The sequence below is a fragment of the Macrobrachium rosenbergii genome, chromosome 56 (assembly GCF_040412425.1).
Source record: "Macrobrachium rosenbergii isolate ZJJX-2024 chromosome 56, ASM4041242v1, whole genome shotgun sequence".
Lineage (NCBI taxonomy): Eukaryota > Metazoa > Arthropoda > Malacostraca > Decapoda > Palaemonidae > Macrobrachium > Macrobrachium rosenbergii.
The window spans coordinates 20263073-20286002 of NC_089796.1; the positions used below are offsets into that span (position 1 = coordinate 20263073).

General features: G+C 39.1%; 1 protein-coding gene across 1 annotated transcript; it reads left to right on the forward strand.

Moving 5' to 3' along the window:
• Positions 1 to 2371: 2371 nt before the first annotated feature.
• Positions 2372 to 3901, forward strand: LOC136836727 (cell division protein ZipA-like). The gene is made up of 4 exons (XM_067101247.1): positions 2372 to 2583; positions 2908 to 2969; positions 3240 to 3590; positions 3776 to 3901. Exons 1-4 carry the CDS (start codon positions 2577 to 2579, stop codon positions 3782 to 3784), a joined length of 429 nt encoding a protein of 142 aa, XP_066957348.1. The 5' UTR covers positions 2372 to 2576; the 3' UTR covers positions 3785 to 3901.
• Positions 3902 to 22930: the final 19029 nt, after the last annotated feature.

Below are 22930 nucleotides of genomic sequence, written 5' to 3' on the forward strand. Positions count from 1 at the left end.
CGGCGACCTTGACGCCTCCTTGGGGGTTTGAAAGGCGTCTTCGGAGTAAACGTAGTAGTACAAATGTGTAGGGTTAACTAGGGAAGCAGCCGGTCACACCAGCTTTAAAAGTTTTTCTACTCCGGTGGTGGTGGTTGGTGGGAGGGCAGGAGTTAAATTCAAGGAGCTCACTTCTAGGGTAAGCCATATGGTTAACGTCTTGGAAAAGTCTGTTTATCGAAAGACCTCCGTTAGAAAACAAACGAGAAAAGTGAAGGTGCAAGACAATATTATACTGTCTGTCCTAGAAGGCGTCCAGTTTATAAAATTTACAGACTCGTTTGCTATAGTTTTCACAACTTTTTTTTCAAGTTTGCCATCTGCACTAGACCTAACCACTACTGAGTTATTTGCTATACTATGGTAAATGAATACTCTCTCGCCACTATTCGGGGCAGCTATTGTGACAACCTAGAAAATTTGATTCTAACTCACAAGAATGTTCCAGCAATGGCATACTACTACTTGGCCTAAAACCTACTAATGATTTGTATAGAAGAAAAAAATATATAACTATACCCTTGGAAGACCTACACATTAGTTTTGCATATTCTGGGAAAAAATCGATGACCTGTGTCCTCTACTCCTGGAAAAACATTGTACACCTGTATTAGGAAAGCTGCTGGAAATAATGACGAAGAATTGTTTTCCTACTGCCTCAGATGGAAAAAATCAAATGAGCAATTTTCGTACAACAACAGCAAAAATGTCAATCTTTTAATTATTTCCTGAAGTGGTAGGCATTCCTAAGACTACAATTCTTGGTTACAAAAAATAATTAGTTGAAAATCAGCACATACAGTTCCTGGAAAATTGTCAAAGCCATGTAAGATAAATAAATAAAGAAACAAATAAATACATAAATAAATTAACTGCTCGATTATTTTTACAGTTACTGAAATGCAGTCTTAAATCATTTATATTTCCATTTCATAGAAACTGAATTACAGGCATGTATTTTTGCAATACCTTACAAAAACCTATTTTTGGATTTTGTGCAGATCCACAACGTGGTTACTGTCACGTTAATGGGTATTGGGCAACAAGTATATTTTTTCATCAAGGATATATGAAATAGAATCTATAATATTATACTTTAATGACGACATCTGGAAGTGGTACCTAGCCTCACTTAGACCTACAAATAGCAGTTATCTTCGAATTAACTAGTTATTTGACTGTAGTAATTAGTCTCATATCTCGTCCTTATTCCAAGGTGTTTATGGCTAAGTGTACTCTTATATGAAGAGTGAAGCTTACAGGACTATGCAAAAGATATAAAACAGTCTCGGCTAGAACGGAGAAATGCCTAGAACAGAAAAAAATCAGAAAAAGATTTTTTCCCGTGATGATGTTCTTGGTCTAGCAGGATTCCGTAACTGAAGTGCATATGTAACCACATGCAGTTTGCCAGTAGCCTTTTTTTTTTTAGAGTACGTGAGAGTTTTCAAATATTCATCTTTTTTTTTATTTCACTTCCAATTGAATAGGCCTATCTCTGTTCAGCGAATCTGGTTGATCTCGGCAGGCATAGGGCATCAGGGATCAATTGTGAATATGAAAGATCTCTGTGGAAATACAACTTATTGCAGTTAAGATGATTTATATATTTTGCCCATGAGGTATGATGGTCCATAGCGAATATTGAATTATAGCACAGTATATAAATTTCTTAACTCATTTCCTCTAGATTTCGAGGGTTTAGCTAAAAAGCCAATCCAAACTTTTAGAAAAGGGTGAAGTAAAGCGACATTTGGCCATTACTATGTATACGTACGTGCTTGTTGTCTCTTTAGGAAAAACTGGCAGTTAATTATGACGATACTTACAATGGATTGAATTCTGCTGAATTGGTTTAAGGAATTATATTTTAGTTAATACTTTGGAAGTACTCATCTATCCATTTATATATATATATATATATATATATATATGTATTTGATAATTAATATTTTTAAGGGATCTCAAGAAATAGTTATTTATTTATTCACAGATGTAGGCATAATCCATATCCTATATAAACTGCCAGTTTATCTTCCGTCGATAGATTATTTTTCTGGAAATATATTTTATTATCCCCCTTATTAATTTTTGTGAGCCCTCCTATAATGACGATCAACGCATCTAGATTATCGTTATCGGGACAGATAGGAAAAGGAAAAATAAAATGAACTTTATCAAGCTAGTAGGGAAATAAATAAGAGTTTCATTATGCTTTGTAATTGCAAGGACCCAAAGCTCACAACCTTGTAAAAGCATTCAATAGATGGCGTCCCCTCCGCATCCCTGGGTTATTTGAGCCTGAAGAATCCTTGTTTTGAAATGGAATACCAGTCACGTTACTGTTTTGAAGTGACCAGCAAGTCCAATAACGGTGCTCTTTCTGCAATCGTAGTATGTGGTGTTGAAGTAAAAATTGCGATTTTTGGAAGAACTCTTCTGTTCAATTCCGTTCCCGGTTTGTCATTAGAGGCTGACTTTAAGGGAAGGAGGGAGTGTAGTGTTTTCATACCGAGTAAAATTATCAAAATTAAGAAATGGCTTGTAAGTACGAGAGTCTAAATTCTTAAGTTCTTTTAATCAAGTTTACTCAAATTATGTAACTATTGTTCTTACTCTTTCGCCTTTGTACAATGGTGTTTTCGTGTCATGTTAGATTCGTTCCACTGCAGCGAATTGTATGTTTTGCAGAAATTAGTCTTCGTAAATAATCTTGCATTATCCTTCCGTTACTGTCGATTTTTTTATTCTCAAACTTCTGTAAGGTTTAGTGTAAGTCTCTAGTTACTTTTGTAAACCGAGATTGTGGATCAGTTGTTGGTAGATCCTTATAAACTATTTTGTATAATATGTTTGTTCTGCTTGCAGATTACAATGCTCCTCAGACATATGTGCCATCTGCACCACCACTTGCGTATGAGGCACCACAGGTGAGGACAGACCTTCTGTAATAGGATCTCCATAAAACTGGCAGTTTAGTTTTTATAAGTTGTCATGAAGATAAAGATGAGGCAAATAGTATTCAAAAACTTAATTTATTTTAAATCTGCGTTATCAGGTTTTAAGTCTCGGAAAACTAGCAAATCTGCTTTTCCTGTACTGGATTTCTCATTGTATCCAGTGCATTTTCTCTTTGGGAAGTTTGTTTCCTATGACCTGAAGTCCCCGAGTAATATTTGGTTTACTGAATTTGGTTTTAGGTACCACAACCTCAGTATGGAATGCAACAACCTCTTCAGTCTACGATGGTTCCGCAACCAATGGCACCCCAGCCAGTAATGCAGTCGCCTAGTTATCTAACACAACCTGCTATGATGCAACCACAAATGGTTTCCCCTCAACCAACTTACACGCATCAGCCTGGTATGACTTCCGCGGCTCAGATGGTGATTCCCCAGGCAGTAATGCAGCAACAACCCTTAGCTATTCAGTCCATGCCTACTGCAGCACAGATTCCGGTACAGGCAGTTCCAGTGGTCTCGCAGTTTCCGACCATGCAAGTTGTACAGCCTGCTAGAACAGTTATGCCATTTACACAAATGACGGCAAGAGTAAGTATCTATTAATGTACTGAGTCTTATAAGAACCATTATATGAATAAATAGTGACTGTCAAAGCAAGGTTTTGAAAAAACTTTCCTGTTCTTATTGACAGGAATAAATGACTAGATTTAAGAGTAAGTGTTTTATACAGTCTAGTGTAAAACCGTATATTATTAGTACTATTTTAATTTCAGTACCTGTGAAGAGCGTGTGATGGTGTTCACCCTGCCTTCAGTGTCAGCGGTTTTATGAAATTTACCAAAGGCTTTGTATTAAAGTCCTGTTTTTAAAAACTCCCTTTAAATTAAACTTTATTTTTATGTAATATCTTTTAATTGACCTATTGAGTACTGTGGTTATCCAAAGTTCGGTTTCAGTGGCTGTTTACATTACAAATTGAGGAACTCCGTTTAGCCGTACCTAGTCTCTATGGTGGTTATTGCGAAAATGAGATTACTGTAAAATGTTTTGTTTTTAAAATGTGTATCCATAATACACGTGTTAACTGGAAACCGCCATGAGAAATAAGTTTAAAGTTATTTTATATCTAACAGTTTTGTTTGAAACAATTTTGCAAGTCTTACTGTACTGCACTGGTCAAGGCACTATTCATTCGTCCCTAAGGTTTGTGAGTAGCACTATATTTAAAGTACCTTTATGGTTCGTATTGGTGGTATAGTGTATCTGTTGATTTACAATGGTTCTTGAAAGTGCTATTTTCTAGACAGTATTATCCTTGAACGTACCAACACACTTTGTAATATTGTACTTAACATTGTACGTACTGGCACATGCTCTTTGATTTTCTCGATATGCTTTATATCAGCTTGTGTAATAACATGGTATTGTAGGTCTTAAGTTGTTCTTGACAGAAACTAAAACTTGGCGTTAAGGATGTGTTCTGTGATGTGTAAGAGCTTTTTTCTAGACGCGAGATGCTATACAATGTTAGTGTTATGGGCTGTTTTGCAGAAATTGCCTAATGTGAATGCCTATCAAATCTTAAATTTCAATAGCACTGATACTCTAATATTAGTACGGGTCTCGAGTTTATGCTGTAAATTACTCACGTTGTATTGGGACATTTCGATGGAAATTAGTTCCATTAAGTTGGAAGGAGCTTGAAACTAGATCTAAAGATCATGAGAATTGGTTGTTTGATAATCTATTTGTATACTGATTGTGTATGCCGATACCAAAATTTGCCAGAAAATCTGTAGGCCTACGCATTACCGATGGATCTTGACTAGACATAAGCCAACTTGACTTCTGTGAAAGTGGTTTTAACAAATTTTGCAAGTTTCGAAGTTCATGTAATTATAATTACTAAGCGAATTGCAGGTTGATCATATTAAAGCTTTGGTTAGGCATGCATGGCCACTTGGCCACCTATGCTTTACTCTGGTAGCAATAAACCAGTCAGCATCTAGCCCTTGGCCTCATGTGTGGTCCGGTCAAGACTTTAAATAAATAATTACTATAATACTCCTACACGAACCATTGTTAAAACGTACTGAAATAACCCACAAAAAAACAAGGCTAAAAAATTTATTGCTGAAAATCATCCCATTTACTTAGCTGTTGCCTAATTTAGTAAGACTTAAACTGATTGTCACTGGTGACCAGAAAACGTAGGCCCATTTTTTTTACTTGAAACTTTAATTTATCATGAAAAGCTGAGAGATCTGGTACCAGCTATCTAATAGAAGCTGGGTGTGTTGAAAGCGAGGACGGTAAAGCGTTCGAGAGAGAGCCTGATTAACGTTAGAAAGTTAAATATTTGAAAGACCTAAACTTGATTCAAAATGGAGTTTCAAGCTCCTGATTTGAGACAACCTTTTGCGTTTGGTTACTTAGGTGTCTGTGTCACGGGAGAATTCTTCCCCCACCAAGACATTAAGATTAAAAGAGAATAATAATACTACTATCTAGATGCACTGCTGTCAGTCTTGCCTGAGACAGGGTCGGAGAATGGCACTGTGTCATAGTTGACACGGTGGGCATGAAGACTACTGACGTTTACGCTGGCCTGGGAATTAGGGTAGGCCTGCCCTACCTGCTCTTACATGATATTCCTTGGGTGTACGGTCTTATTACTGATGAGGCCAGGTGATGTCTTCCCACTGGGGAGGCAATTAGCGTTGATTTATTTTTAGTGGTAAGGTACGATGGTATTGAAGAAAATCCCTGGTACCAGTTCGTTTCTTTATTACTTCATTACATCGTGCCAAATTTCTCCCAGGTCTAGTCTCCGGACTTGGTTAATTTACATAGTCTTCAGAACTCCTGACTTGATCCACTTATATTCTTCAGGACTCCTGAACTAGGTCCCTTGCAAGGGATAGATAATAACTTGTATTAATAATTTGGTAAAATAGCCAAAAATGAAGGGTGGACCGCTTGACGTCCTTTTCACACCAACAGCGTTCTCGTCCCTAGCATGTTTCTTTTAGTGTTACCAATATGCAGACGAAAGATTCAGACAGCGCTCCCACATTCAGAGCGAAAGAAAACAAAAACAAGGGATCATTACACTTCTATGCATTCGATGTCCACAACGAAAACGAAAACATTTTACAGTCCCAATCACTCTCACAACAGCAGTATAAAGATATTAGAGGAGGATGATGAATCAATTCCTAAACAAATCAATAATATTTAAAGGAATAATTTTCCCATTACATCTGTTCGCCCTGAATGCACGTGTACTTAGTAATAGCTACAGATGAGTTTTAGAATGTGACCCTGAAAATATATCCTACAAAGTAATTATGGAAGATTTAAGCAGCCGAAAGCAGGGTATGCCAGTTTGATGCAAAATATTGGTCTGGGATCTGCTGGAAATCTTTACAGAGGAAAGTTCGTAATTTTTATAATTTAGTTTTCTTTGAGATACTAAATATGGATGCAAATTCCTAGAAACCGCATATAATGTTACTGTTATTACTTCAATGAAAGGTAAATCTTTCGTATCTTAAGCAGTGAGATGGTCTGCCACTAAATTTAGAAAGTAAAAAATGTAGATAAATGTAGATAACTTATCACCAAGGTGGCTGTAGCTGGTTTACTTAAGGTAGATTTGGTCTATGAGACCTTGTTTATTGCTTCTGATTGTTGGTAATGGGAGGTAGTATGCGGTTGCTGTCCCATTTTTTAACGTCTGAAGCTGGGGAAAACTAGCAATATGTGTATATTTCTTCATTTATCCAGTTTTGCATTAAAAGATAGAAAGTTTAATATAGCATAGATTTCTTATTAATTGGCCAACTAAATCAGATTTTTGAAACAATAAGATAAAACCAAATTACAAATGAGTAAAAGTGAAGAGAAGAGCATTTAATTCTTTAAACCTGTTTTTACTTATCGGATTTTGCATCATTCATGAGACCAAGATAAAATAAAACGTGTTTTCATACTATAAATTCACCTTGAATATGCTGGTGCTTTCAGATTTTAGATGCGTGTGATGTGGGAAGAGAAAGTGAAGAATGTCTTATTATGTTGCACCCGTTCTTGACTCAGTTTGGCAGTATAGTGCCGGGAGACGATGATCTGCAAACAGCGAGGGCTTTGAGGCGCTGTTGACAGTTGCCATTTGGTGATAAGAGAAGTTTGCAGTTTCGACAATATTTACCGTATTATGTCATTAAATTTTCTGTAAATAAATACATAGAATTCCCATTATGACTATCGAACTTTTTCACTCCAATATCATATATGTCCGTATGTCTGGAAGTATAAAGAAAAAATTAATAATCAGATGGATGCATCTGGATGTGTTGGCTTCAATTTAGTCTAGGTGAGAAATTTGCGTACTGTAGACTACATGATAAATAACAGGCCTAGATAATTATCAAATGTAACATGTATATAAAGGAATAAACATTGTGGTGTAAGAGTAGCTCTAATAAATTCTGAAAAAGACAGAATTTTATATTCGTTACATCGCCAATAGATTTTATGGTAAGAAATAAAAAGATGTAGGCTACTACTGCCAAACTGAGTCAAGAACGGATGCAACATAAGACATCCTTCTTTTTCTCTTTACATATCACACGTATCTAAAATTTGAAAGCATCGGCGTATTCAGGGTGAATTTATTGTATAAAAACACGTTTTATTTTATCTTGTTCGCATGAATGATGCAAAATCCGATGATAAGTAAAAACAACTATAAAGAATTAAACGCTTCTCTCTTCACTTTTACTCGTAATTCCTTTGTGTTTTATCTTATTGATTTCAGGAAATCATGATTTAGTTGTACAATTAATACCGAATCCTATGGTATGACCAAAACTTTCCTATCTTGTGCAAAACGTGAGATAAATGAAGAAATATAAACATTGCTAGTTTTCTGAGCTACAGACGTAAAAATGAAACAGTGAGCGAGCCGCCTACCTCCTGTTACCAGCCAATCAGAGGCTGCCAAACAAAGGTCTCGTAGGTCCAAGAATCTATAGCGTTCTCAGAATATGAAAGGAGATACAGTAAAAGGAATGAAAGGGGTCGTGGCTAGGGGCCGAAGGCAAGCTGCAAAGAACCTTAAGTAAAGCCTACAATGCACCTCATGAGGTGCATTGACGGCACTATCCCCCTACGGGGATGTGCACCATGTAAGGTGGATTGACGGTGCTATAGCTGGTTCACTGCGAGGCTGATTAAAGAACAGGGGAAGGACTGCCCGAAATACTATACTGGGTAAGGATCCCCTGGCTTGTCCTTCCTTCCCTGAGGGAATGATAGAGTTCTGGAGGAACCTTTTTGGCCGAGCTAGTCCACGTATGGCTGAGGGAGATGGAAGGCCCAGCGGGGAGTGTGTATCCATCCTTGAGCCTGTCTCAATAGAGGAGATTCAATGGATGAAGAAGAAGACCAATATGAAGCCGGTTCCTGGACCGGAGGGGGTAACACCCGCCGATCTAAGGGCTGTAGCCGACTCAGAAGTCAAGAGGGTCTATGATTTGATCCTCGAGATGAAGATATGCACCCCTGATTGGGACAAAGGGCGGACGACCCTATTACCCAAACGTGACGTGCCGTTAGAGGCTGGAGATTTCTGGCCATTAATGGTAACTTCCATAGTAATGAGAGGCCTCCATAAGATCCTGGCCAAGCGGCTTGCCGCTATGTTGCCCACTTCCTTAAGGCAAAAGGTGTTTAAGCCTGAGGATGGTGTGGCAGCCAATATCTTGTTACTGGGGAAGCTTGTCGATGAGGTGAAGTCGGATCTAACTAATCTGTACTTTGCCTTTATCGATTTTAAAAAGGTGTTTGACTCTGTGAGTCGCCCAGCGCTTCTCGAGACCTTGAGGGTGGCAGGGTTGGATCAGCAATCTTTGCTGTATCTGGAAAACTTATATAAGAGCTTGAATACCGAGATTGCTGGTGGGCTTCCAGGGTCACAAGAGGAATAATGCAGGGGAATCCCATATCCCCGCAACTCTTCAATTTATGTTTGAATAATGTGCTTGAGAAACTCCCAGAGAGTGCATAGGGGCTACCCTCTGGGAGGAAGTGATTAAATACCTTGCTTTTGCGGACGATATAGTCGTAGTGGCAACCCCGAGAGTTGGACTGGAAACATTGGTTGATGTTTTGCTGAGAGAGGCAAGGAAGCTTGGCCTTGAGCCAGGCATAGGGAAGTGTGCCACTGCAGGGATATTGTGTGACCGCAGGAAAAAGACTTGGTATCAAGATGCCTGGCCGTTCAGCATTAATGACCAAGAACTCCCAGCCATGAGCATTGATGACTTTTATAAGTACTTAGGAGTGGAACTTGGTCTCACGAGGCAGGTAAGCACCTCTAAGATCTTAGGAAAGCTGAAGGTTGAGTTTGGCAACCTTCAGCATGCAGTGCTGAAGCCCCAACAAAAGTTGTGGGTTTTGAAGATTGTGTTACTTCCCCGCTTCCATCACACAACTATCTGTGGCCATTTGAAGAACTACCATCTCAAAGCCATGGATAGCGAGGTGAGGCAGTTCTCAAGGAAGATGTCCACCTCCCAGGTGATACACCAACGGCGGCATTCTATGCTGGCGTTGGGGAGGGAGGATTAGGTCTAGAGACGTTTTGCACGCCCTTACACCTCTAAATAAGAGATATGTATAGCAAGCTCACTAAGGCGGCAGACCAACTGGTCGCCAAAGCAGCCCAGACAACCCTTGAGGCCAGTGGTGGGCTGCCAGTGAAAGGATGGCTTGTACAAGTCTGTTGATGGAGCCGGCCTCCAAGAAGCCTCGGCTGGAGAGAAGCCAAAGTGAATCAACTCTGGAATGCGCCTCTTGAAAGGGGGGACGTTTGTCAACGCTCTAAATCTCTGAATGGGGATTTTAACAACACCAGCCAGGAGCGCTAGAGGCAGACAAACAAGCAGCAAAATGTGGCACATTTCGTCACATCTTGCAAGTGTGCCCTAAAGTACAACCGCGGCGAATCAGGAGGCATGACCGGATCATCCACTATGTGAGAAAGAAGGCTGAGGAGGCTGGCTTTAGGACAATTACAGAGCCACAGATAAGTACAGAGCAAGGCTTGAGGATACCTGATCTCATTGTGTGGAATGAGAAAGGATCCTCTGTAACTGATGTACAAGTCATCTCGGACAGCAACGTGAACTGCTTAGACTACTTTCACAAGCTGAAAAGGGCTAAGTACGACACAAGTTGTGTCTATCAGCTTACCACCAAGCTGACCTCTAGTTCCCCGATTGTAGAGACCAGGGGCGTCATTTAGGGGGAGCTGGGGGCCAGTTCAAGTTGCCCACCAAGCCTCAAATTGCCCCTCCCCCCCAAGCCCCAAGAAGTAACAGCAGCTGGTTTTCCATTATTCCTACCGAAATTCAAATGTGTCATCACATTAAATTATATCTATCTGTTTATATGAAATTTCTCGGAAATATTACGTTTCTTGGTCCTTGTCTGTCTACTAGCTACCAGTGATGATGAGTAAATAAACAGTAGCGGGAGTATATAATTTTTGCTGAAATACCTTGCTCAAAATGCACATAAAATAACTAAAAATAAAAAAAGCCCAAGCTGATTAGGCTCGCTTTGCTCGCCAAACCATCTGTGCGCCCCCAACAAAAATTCTGCAATGACGCTCCTGGTAGAGACCATTACGGCGAACTAGAGAGGTGTCCTCTCCCTGGACACTGTGAACCTCTGTAAAAGGCTTAGGATGAAAAAGGGGACCTGCTCCCAGTGAAGATCTTAGAGGGCAGTCTAATGATATATTCCAATTACATGGGAATGGGTGGGGCGGGGACGTCACCTAGGCTCACCGCTATGAAGTGCTGGCAACCTTGACGTTCCCTCAGGGCCCTTGAGAGAGAACAGTCGGGTGGAGATACCTTCGGCGGAGACGTGGAGCTTGATAACACCTGGAATGTGCCGGAACAACTACAAAGTGCTATCGACCCCTGAAAGAAGAGGGGAAATGAGCTCGATGATGAAACAAGACTTATAACAATGAGGAAATTTCGTACCTGAGAGCGCTATAGATTCTTGGACCTACGAGACATTCGTTTGGCAGTGTCCAAGGATCTACCTTAAGTGACCCAGCTATAGTGCCATCAATCCACCTTACATGGTGCACATCCCTGTAGGGGGATAGTGCTGTCAGTGCTCCTCATGCAGTGTATTGTAGGCTTTACTTAAGGTTCTTTGCAGTGTGCCTGCGGCCTTTAGCTGCAACCCCTTTCATTCCTTTTATTGTATCTCCTTTCATATTCTCTTTCTTTATCTTACTTTTCACCCTCTTCTAACAACTGATTCATAGTGCAACTACGAGGTTTTCCTCCTGTTATACCTTTTAAACTTTTACTGTCAATTTCCGTTTCAGCGCTGAATGACCTCATAGGTCCCAGTGCTTGGCCTTTGGCCTAAATTCTATATTCAATTCAATTCTCATGGTGCACTGTAGACATTACTCAAGGTTGTTCGCAGCGTCCCTTCGGCCCGTGGGTACACCTACTTTTTAGTCTCGGTACCTCCATTCAGCTTAGTTAATTCAGTCTTTGTCCAAGCACTCCAACTCATTTTTCCACCATCATAAGCAATGAATGGCTGAACGTGCCCCATCGCTTGGCACTACAGCCTAATTTTTATAAATCAAATCTTGAAAGGAAACACTGGAGCCTCCTTTATGCAAAAAATAATCGCAAGGCAGAAATTTCAAAACCCATGGAGCTCAAGAGGGGAGCACTGATTATCCTAAGTTCATCGAGCTTCATTTTAGCACTACCTAGAGTACAAGAACAAGCCCAATTAACAAAGACTGTTTCAGCGCAGAGAGTGATTCACTTGGCTTTGGGCTGTCTACCTCATTCCAAGGCACATGCAAAAAACTGTACGAAAAAAATGAGATGTGGCTACAACAATAACTAACAAGTCGGAGATGAAAGAGGTCTAAAAAAAAAACACGAACTAAGAAAAACAACCCATTTAATGAACAAAAGGAGGGCCATTCAAAATGAGTGATTAAATTGGAGAGCGGATGGAACAGACTTTAGAATTTTGCATTTTCTCCTAGGTAGAGGGAGCTAGATCAAATGCCGCTTGGACTAGCCAAAAGAAAAATATGAAGTTACTCTAGATGTGATATGAATGCACAGGGTAACTTGTGTATTTTACAACTGTGTCTGACATGTAACCATCCTCGTTCTTACTAATAGCGGGCCAAAGCGTATTCATCAGATATTGCTCCCTATTTCAATGGGAAGGTGCTTTTTCTTCCTAGCTTGCTCGTACGGCCTGGTGCAATCTTCCAAGTTTACGTTTTTTTCATTAAGGTTTTGGAGGTTCACGGGAGCTTACGGACAAACGGGGAGTTCATTTATTGGTGGTCACCGACCAAGTATCGACCAGGATTAATAGCTATTCTATTAATCCTGGTATCGACCTGACTCACCGTTCAGCTGATCGAAAGCCTAGTGGTAGGCTACAGCTTTTACTATTGGCTCAAGATTAATTGATATCCACAGAGAATTAAAAGGTTTATAGCAATGGAATTAATGCCAGCCTGAATATTTTTGCTTCACAAAGGTAAGTTAATCTAAAAACAAAAACAATGAATCACAAAAGACGATTTATTTTTCTATATAATATAATTGACTGGAAAGCCTTACGTCAAACTAGAGTCAAACTACCGATATTTTTCAGAATACAAAACTCATTGAATGACGTGGAGGCTAATGATGTTGGTCGGAAGCAAAAGGGGAATCAATGAAGTACTTTTTGGCCCGGGAGAAAGGTTTTAATCACACACACACACACACACACACACACACACACACACACACACACACACAGAGAGAGAGAGAGAGAGAGAGAGAGAGAGAGAGAGAGAGAGAGAGAGAGGTCTTCTAACAAGCTTCTAAGTCCCTGAGTCCGATATTGAATGAGAAAACGACTTAGTCCAGTTTCCTGAAAAACCCGCTATTCCTCTGCTGACCTAAACAGTGTATGAAGGCCTTAACTGCTGGTCGACCATAACGGACTGCATCCTTGGGGAGAAGGGCGCATGGCTAGGGACTTCATTCCTCCGAAGGTATGAACAAGTTATCGTAGTTTAATTGTATGGTGAACCAGCATAACGTTTATTCGTGGAGACCAAATAAGTTTTTTGGTTTGGAATTGTTTAATTAATTAGATTATTTGACCGTGTGTAAGCACGGACTCTTGTTTCGATTTCTCGCAGCTTGTTTTGGAGTTGCACACACAAATATTCATTCAGTATCTCTATATTAAGCGTTGGACCTTTGATCATTCACAACTTTCTGTTCGTGCGCAATGGTAAGTCCCTTAATCTATTCTATTATTTTTAAACGTTGCATTCAGTGTATCATCATCTTTAATTATTTTTAAAATTTTTATTTATTTATTTATTTTTCACTTGGAGATATTGAGCATACGACAACATTACTATTCCGTAAATGTACCGCAAAAGTAAAGCGATGCAAATCCATAAATAAATTAAGGCATATATGTTCCAGAACAGTTATGACATAGACGGAAAAAATATTCTGATTAAATGATAATCGTAACCAAAAAAAAGAAAATGAGTTCTGCTTGATGGGTCGAGTGACGGTCGATCGGAGGGTCTTCAAAGATATATTTGGTAAAATGAAAGATTTTCTGTGAAAGCTTTTCAGTTAATGGTCCTTTAGCTTGTTGCATATCAACACGCTCTCATGCTGAATAATAATCTATGGATGAGGAAATGAAGATTTGACTGTAATGAAAAGAACGAGTTATAACTACAACATTAGCGAAACCACACATGCGTGACGGAGCTTTACTTAGACATTCAATAGATGGCGCATCGATCGAGGTAAACAACATTATCCTTGCTAACAGAACTGAAAACAAGCTTTAAAATCCTTGCCAGTGTATGTCTTTGCTCTTCTACGTAAAATTTTGAGTTGGGTTGGAAGGACTGTCTTTTAATTACAATGTAGGACTGTAGTATCGTTCGCAAAGATAATGTGGAGCATCAGGGATATCGTAGTTTGTGTGCTTGTTTGTAGCAGATTTGTTCTTAATAATCTAATGGCAGGCATGTATGATCGTAACCTTGGTGTTTATTAGCCTAGTTACAGTTAGCCTAGCACTGTTAGTTGGTTGCTTGTTACTTGATGTCTAGGCTAGTCTTTTGTTAGGTGGTTAGCCTACTTGCATATTTTTCATTTTATCATGGCTTGTTAGTATCGTAAGTCGTGATTACTGATTTACCTACCACTTTGGTTTTCTTGTTGGCTAGCTGTTGTGATGCATTAATATCTCTACTAACGCCCTCCTGCTGTGGTGATTGTAGTTAACAGCTCCGCATGGAGTGTATGGAACGGTTCTGCGAATACGATAGTCATTAGGGAGCTATATGTTCAAGAAGGGGTTAGCTAAGGAAATCTATTATGTAAAGAACCATACCTACCTAACCTAACCTAGTAGGCCGTGTTAATTAGTCGAGGAGCTGAGCGCCCCCCACACCCCCCAGTGGAGGAAACCAATTTTGGTATTATTTTACTTACGGACATTAATTGCTTTCAACATTAAATATAGGTTTTCCTGTTGTATTATGATGTGATTTGAATGATTTTGAGGTTTTATTTCCATCGCAAATGAATACTTATCCTTCTGACAATGATATATACAAAATTAATAAAATTACGACTTGTCAGAATACTGCACCCTCCTCCTCCATAGCTAACGGCAAAACTGTAATCAGTAAACACAGTTTTGCCGTATTAGCTATGGAGAGGGGTTGCAATATTCTGACAAGTCGTAATTTTATTAATTTTGTATACAATATATCATTTGCGGGGGAAGGATAAGTATTCATTTTGGAAATAAACCTCAAAATCATTCAAATCACATCATAATACAACAGAAAAACCTATATTTTATGTTGAAAGCAATTAATGTCCATAAGTAAAATAATACCCCAATTTTTACCAAAAGTTCCCCTTTAACTCTGCGCATGCTTGATAACATTCCAGGGTGGCCAACATACAAGAACTTAATTGGTTCTGAGGTTAACTATAGGTTAATTACAGTCACCCAACAAAATATATTTTGGTGCTAATACATCTGAAATTGTAAGCAACATTTTTGAAAAGAGCTATTTCTTCTTGGTATTTTGAACCTTATAAAACACTCTGCAGAGAGATAAAAAATTGGTAGATCTAAGCTGGCTGTCTGCAGTGAGCTAGACTATGGCAGTTGATGGTTTTCTATAGAACTTTACCTGCTGAACAAGAATTTATAGTAATATTTTGGCGGCCAAATGTAATTAGGCTATAATTTACCTTAGAACTGTAGCCGAAGGTAAAGGGGACCCGTTGGGAATTCAGGTTTTGGGTGGGGTAAAACACTAGAGAATAGCTAACGGTAAGGGGGACCTGTTGGGAATTTGGGGTTTTGGGTGGGTGCCTTATTGTTGTATTTCCTGTTACATATGTCATTTGGAACATGAAAAACAAGCATAAAAAAAAGGGTGAATAAATGGACAGCGGGCGTTCCAAAGGCACTTTAAATGCATTACTAGTACTGCATGCACAGACTTACAGGGGAGCTATTGGTTCACCCAATGCCTCCAACTGAAAGAGTAGAATTTGGGGGATACATGCTGTCAGTTACTTGTATTCCTTTTTCTCAATTGTTTTAGGACTTTCCTATTCATTGTAGCTTGTGCCTGTGACCTAATACTTTTCCGTTCACAAATATATTGACATCTCTTCACAACATGATTTTAACTTAAATAACTAACAAAATTACTTTACATTTGTCGGGATAAGACTGAAGCATGTATATGGGGTAGGAGGAGAAGGGTCTTACAGGACGTTTCGCTGCCACTTCCTCTCAGTGATGTGAACAGAAATCTTTCTTTTTACGTTTTTTGTGAGCCCTGTGGCTGGCGTGCAGCGAAACGTTACCTCTTGCCAGAACATACGAGCTTGCAAGATTATTTTAAAAAGTGGGTAAGGCACGTAGCACCACTCCGACACTCCCAACACTGGAAGCAGAAATACACTTTAACCCCCAACTCTATCCCTCCTACCCTGTTCCTTTGTCCACCGGCAGACCGACCTCCCACAGTCCACTCACTCATCAACGTAGCACGATGGCTGACTGCAACCCTGGAACCTCTCGCTCCTCCGAGCTGGTTACTAAGGAGAGTTTGCCACATACCTGAGTGAACTGCTACTTGAGCTATAAGGATTTCTGGTACAATTGTCGAGATTGTAGGCAGGGTTGTTGGAGCCAGTGGGTTTTTGGCGGTGTCTGCAGGCAGACCAGAGACTTTTTCGTGGTGTCAGTTAATGACAGGAGTAGCGCGACATTGCTTGCTGTTATTAATGAGTACATTGTACTGGGGACCACTGTTGTATCTGATTGCTGGATAGCTTATGATTGTCTGAAGGATGTAGGCTACGTGTACCCCTTTAAGGTAAGGTTCGTAAACTTTCCTTCTTTATTATTAGGTAGTTAGGTCAACTGTGTTTTGGTGTTACTGAGTTATAGTGCTTTCATGTAGAAGGGTTGTTATTTTTTGGGTAACTGTTATTACCACCATGTCTCTGCGTAAGTCCCATGTCACTTCACCAACTCGTACCTTCTGTGCAGTACCATAACCCCATCTTCCCTCCTGCTGAACATATGGTTCTCTAGTGTTTACGTAACCCAAGATGGCGGCTTTGTTTACCTGTTAAGTTTATTCGCCCCGGTCGCAAGCAACGAACAGTGTCCAGTTGAGCTAGACTGTGGCAATGACGTTTTTCGGTGTTTTGCTTGCTTTGCATGAGTTTAGGGTAACTTTTTGCCGGTCGGCTGCTTCTAAACTGTTATTTACCCTTGAGCTGTATGTGACCCACTGGCACAAATGTGCAGTTTTCAAGGGTCAGTTACATTATAGTTACAGCCGACCGCCAAAATATTATTTTAAATTCTTGTTCAGCAGGTAAAACAACACCGGAAAAGGTCAGTTGCCATAGGCTGGCTCACCACGGACAGCCAACTTAGAATTACCAGAAAATCATTCATTTTAAGACTTAAAAGGTAAGACAATACTGGCCCCCCATCCTCCATGGCTAATATGGCAGAATTGTAACTAGTAAACACCCTAGTTTATGTTAGGTTGGTATTTTGAGGTTCTTTTAGTGCCCTATCATTTCCTCTGCAATTTTGCATGAAAAACCTAAAATACTATAGAAAAAGTCAATTTCCAAGGTAACACCTGATGCAGAGCTCTTACTTAGTTCTACCAAGGGCAATTCTAAGCCGGCTGTCTGCGGTGAGGTAGCCTATGGCAGTTGACATTTTCCTATGTTATTTTAATTGCTTTACAAGAATTTAAAGTAATGTTTTGTCGGCCAGCTGTAACTAAACTGTAACTGACCTTTGAAGGCTACACGACCTGTACAGTTCAAAGGTAAATTAAAGTTCAGCTACAGTTCAAAGGTAAATTAAAGTTTAGCTACAGCCAACTGGCAAAATATTACCTTAAACTCTTGTAAAACAAGTAAAACACAGAAAAACATCAGTAAAACACAGAAAAACGTCAACTGCCATAGTCTAGCTCGACTGGACACTATTCGTAGCTTTCGGTCGGGACGAAGAAATGTAAACGGGTGGCGGAACAGCGCTTCGCTCCTTATCTGCATTTTGAAATATTCTTGGCAAGCCCATTTGTTCTGGCAGGCGGTAATGTTGCGCTGCATGCGCTAGCCATGGGTTACAGAAAACGTAAAAAGAATATTACTTTAAATTCTTGCAAAGCAAGTAAAATAACATAGGAAAACATCAATTGCCACAGTCTAACTTATCGCGGAACACCAGCTTAGAATACTACTCTCTCGGAGGCATCGGGTGATTGGCTCGCCTGTAAGACCGCGCATGTGTGATAGGGCCTAGAATCAGCAGCAGTAGTAGTAGTGCATTTAAAGTGCCTTTGGAACAGCTCCCTCGGTCCATTTATTACGCCCTTTTTATGCTTGTTTTTTTGTGTTCCAAATGACACATATAACAGGAAATGCAACAATAAGGTGCCCAAACCTTTTCCCCAAGTTATATACGATTTACCCCACCCAAAACCTGAATCCCCCAACGGGTCCCTACCGTTAGCTATTCTTGAAAGTGTTTTGCCCCACCTAAAACCCCGATTCCCAACGGTCCTTTACCGTTGGCTAAAGTTCTAAGATAATTTACAGCTTAATTACAACCGAGCAAGAAAATATTACTTTAAATTCTTGTTCAGCAGGTAAAGTTCTATAGAAAAACGTCAACTGCCATAGCCTAGCTCACCTTCGGACAGCCTGCTTAGATCTACCCTACCTAGTTTTGCCCTGCAATTAGACTGAGAAATCCTTAGTTACCAACAAATTGTTCATTGTTAAACGTGAAGATGCCTGACAGCTCTATACACTTAGCAACATTTGTTAAAGTAATGAACCACCAGCCTTGATAGGCCTAGATTAAAGTATTAGGGATACGTACTTAAACTAGTTTGGGTGGTAGAACTATATAGTAGCTCTACGGCGGCGACTGCACTATAACTTGACTTTTTCTACAGTTTTTGGGTTGCTAATTATGAATTTACTTTTAATTTTTGGCGCTTGAGTGTAATTAACCTGTAATTAACCCCAGAAGTCCACCCAACAACGGGTTTCCATACGCAATCTTCACAAGACAGAGCACGGCTACGTCTGTTTTGAACGGTTCATATCGTGTCTGGCAAGTGCAATAACTTGTTAACATATGGGTACCCACCCCCCCGGGCCAGTACTAAACACGGCGAAGGGACATTCCATTTGGCTGACAACAAACAGATGCACCGCCAGTATCAGAACCCCTAAAAGTATAGCTAATATATAGAATTACCGTTTGGGTTATCTTCCTCACAGGGTGGCATTATAATTGTTACCCTATCAAAGAAGGGCTTGAACTACAGTCAGTTCATTTCCGGTCCAAACTTCGGTGAGCGCTGTGTTAAGTACCAGCCCCTTGGGTATGTACGTAATACACACAATAATGATGGTAAACACCATAAACATGATGGTGAATACCATAAACATAAAGTCATACGTTGATTAGGATGTTTCAGCCTAAATGACTTACGGCTGGAACGACCAGGACCAGAGAACTTGATGGTACAGAGTACTTGCTGGGATGTTCGGACTGGAAATTAACATTATCTCCTTGGGAATTGATTTTTCCTATACTTTTAGTATTGCTGATGAAAGAGGTGGTGGTGTTTGTTGGTCAATTATTATTAACCTCTTATCTACCCAACATGGTTGGGGACACTGAGGGAATGCAGGGTTTTGGGTGGGAGAAATCGTTCGGAGAAAGACCGGACTGCCATGTTGTTGTTATGGAGTGGTTCCACGCATGAGCAAAACATTAGGGAGCTATATGTTCAAGAAGGGATTGGCAAATAAAATCTATTATAAAAGGAAGTATACTGACCTAACATACCCTCACCTAACCTAGCAGGCCGTGTTACTTAGTACCTCCCGGTGAAGGAAACTGCACTTTTACCAAAAGCTCCCCTATATCACTGTGCATGTGCAATAGCATTCCAGGATGGCCAGTATACAAGAACATACGAGTTCTTATGTTAATTACAGTCAACCGACAAAAAATAATGGTAAATTGTTAATAACCAACCAAAATACTATAGGAAGTCAATTTCCAAGGTAATACCCAATGTGAAGCAACCCCATAGTTCTACCAATTGCAGTTGTAGTTGCTAGGGTGTTCGTTGATCCAAACCAGGATTATTTTGGGAACTGGGGGAGTCTGTTTCTGATTGGTGTTAAAAAGTTTTATTAGTGCTATGAACTTCAATCTTTAAGCAATGGTTCTTCATTGATAGTATTTTATACCAAATATCCATTCTCTTCCTGGAGCTGATTTATATTTCCAGTACTGAATTTTGATTTTTTGTTCTATGTGCTCTGAGTGTTTGGTACACTACTGTCAGTTGATAGTTTCTGTTAACAGAACAGTAGTGAAGTGGGAATTCTATGTATCTTTTTGCTGCCATTACGCTAAACTTAAGTGCAAAATTAACTTATATGCTGGATATTTTAATTGACTCTGCAGTGCTAATTGACAGATTGGGCTTGTATGTGTCTAGATTCAAACCAAGGAACTGTCTTTACTACCATCATTCAGCAGCTTAGAATTTTATCTAGATTTTTTTTAGTTTTATTTAACCAGGGCTTTCTTATTGCACCTTGCCCATTATCAGTCTGGCAGTGATGTTTTAGTATTTCTACACTTTAATAACTTGCATGTTTAAAGTACTTATATTTAGCTGAAATTCTGATTAGTTTTTGTGCCTATAAAAATTGTAGCTGAGCTTTTTGCTGTCGTTTGTTACCAAAATGTGCGGGTTGAGTCTTTTAAAGCATTTAAGTATCCTGTATGGAACCCTATATTTAACATATAGGATAGGTCAGACTATTTAAGCAGATGCCCTTGTTTAATTTTGTATGGGCATTTAATTTAGCTGTGGATTAGGAGGTATCTCTGCAGTCCTTTGTTTTATATTTCAATAAAGAATATTACAGTAGTTAAAAGTAGCTCTGTGCATTTGCTTGCCCATAAGTTATCAAGGATTAAATTTCCTAAGAGTAATATCATACCTAGTGTGTATTTAATCACTTATCTTTCCAAAGAATCTTCCAGGTAAACTTTGTGTACAGTTAGTGGAGAGCCTTAAAGTTGTCATTGATAATTTGTTTGGTTTACTGTTTTGACTGGAATAATAATTTGTTTGATTTATAATTTTTGATTTTGACACAAAAGAATCTAACAGGGTACACTTTGTGTACAGTTAGTGGAGTTGTTTGATTTACTTTTTTTACTTATTCCAGAACAATGTGGGGAAAAAGCTACTTGGAAGGAAAAATTAGGGAAGACCACCCGTGCCCATAATTTTATTGTATGAAGGGAGTTCGTGTTTAGGAGTTAATTTTGTCAGAAGTTGTTTGACTTCCACTCCAATCAGCACAATAGAGCAAACAGTGGGAAGATGGGGAAAACTGTAAAATTAGATAAAAGCAATAACTTACGGGGTAAAAAAAATGATAAAATTTGTAAGTTTCGTTTGGCAGTGTAGTGGGCTTAAAAGTAATTAGTTATCTTACTTTCAGCATGGAAGTTTTAAGTTTGGAGACCCAATGGTGGTAGTTATGGTTGTTCAAGGATAACTCATACTTTTTTTCATTTGTTTTTCTCTGGGCAGTCAAACTGCTCTGATGGGGAGGGTTATAACTAAGGTTAATGGAATTAAATTCTTTAATTTTTCATGGTAGGAGCTAATTGTTTTATGCATCATGATAGGTTTTTTTCAGTTAAGGTTTCTGCCACAATTTTGACACTGTAGCTTCACAGGAATCCTTAGTGAAAACTTTAAGGGTCACAGATAAATGAAGCAGATGGATGAAAGTTACTATGGAAAAAATAAATGGCTTGAATCTACCAATCGGGAAATTAATTAAAAAATTTAGGAAATGGTGGGTGATTTTTTAAAATGCATTTCTTGTGTGTTGTAAGAATTAGAAATTAGTCTCGTGGGTGTGCATGAAGCCTGCAAGTAGCCTGTTAAATTCAGTTTGCTTTAAAGTTGACAGTTGGTGAAAGTAGGTTAGGCTGGCTTATTCCAGTTGTAAGTTAATTACATTTGCTGTAGAATAGGTTCATTACATCTTCATTACTGAAGAAATTTATTAGTTTATAGCAAGGCTAGCTTAAAAACAGTTAATCCAATATTTCAAAGTACAGTAAAGGCTTTTAATTCAAGGTGAAGTGTGCCACCTTGCCATGGTGTTGATGGTACTGATAATGGCCAGTGGTTATGTCAAGTACTTCAGAATGTCAGTTTGAAAGTGGTTAAAAGGCTGAAGTAGTGCCCAGAATCTAGAAACTAGAAAATTTGTTGTAATTTTCGTTGATAGGATGTTACTAGGAAAGTCTGGTGTGTTGACTAAATATGTTACTTAGCTCCTCTTAAATTTTAAACTGAATTTAAGTAGCAGAGACTGGAGAAATAATATTTTCAATGACTAGTTTGATCTTGTAAATGATTAAATAATGTGCCAGTCGTATTGTAGACTGAATTTTCTAACCTATGTGCTGTGAAATATCTTTGTATAAATACTGACTTGAAAGATTTAGTCTACCATTTTTACTAGGTTAAGGTGTACCAAAAGAAATGGCAGGAATACTAGATTATAGTTGACAAATGATTGTAGATAATTTTATTTGAAATACGGTTATTAACTGTTCTAGGGTACTAATAACAAGAAACAAACTTCAGCTGTGAATGAATTCTTTTAAAAGTGGAATTTTTAATGTCATATTTTAAGCTCATGTTTGGGCACAAGTTTGAGTTTTGCATCTTATAAAGGTTGACTAAACTTACCCTTTTAAATAAGCTGTTCAAAGCGACAAAATTACCTTGCTTAAACTTTTGCAGGATTTCAAGTGTAAGACACAATAAGATATACCCCGGGGGAGGGGGTGGGGTTGGCTGTGGGTAGTGTTGTCAATGCACCTCTTGCGGTGCACTATAGGCTTTGCTTAACGATATTTGCAGTGTCCCTTTAGCCCCTAACTGCAGCCTCTCATTTATTTTTTTTTAAGTTCATATTCTTATATCTTCCCTCTGAGTTTCCACCCCCTCTTAATAATTTTCAGTGCAACTGCGAGGTTTCCCTCCTGTTACTCCTTTCAAATCTTCTTTTCGCTTTCAGGGCTGATTGACCTCATGGGGTCCGTGCTTCCCTTTGGCCTTAATCTTATACAGTATTCCAATTCAGACAATGAGATGTAATCTGCCAGCA

Coding starts and splice junctions, on each gene's coding strand:
- LOC136836727 (XM_067101247.1), top strand. Junction 2,970..3,239: donor TTGCGTATGAGGCACCACAG/GTGAGGACAGAC, acceptor ATTTGGTTTTAG/GTACCACAACCTCAGTATGG.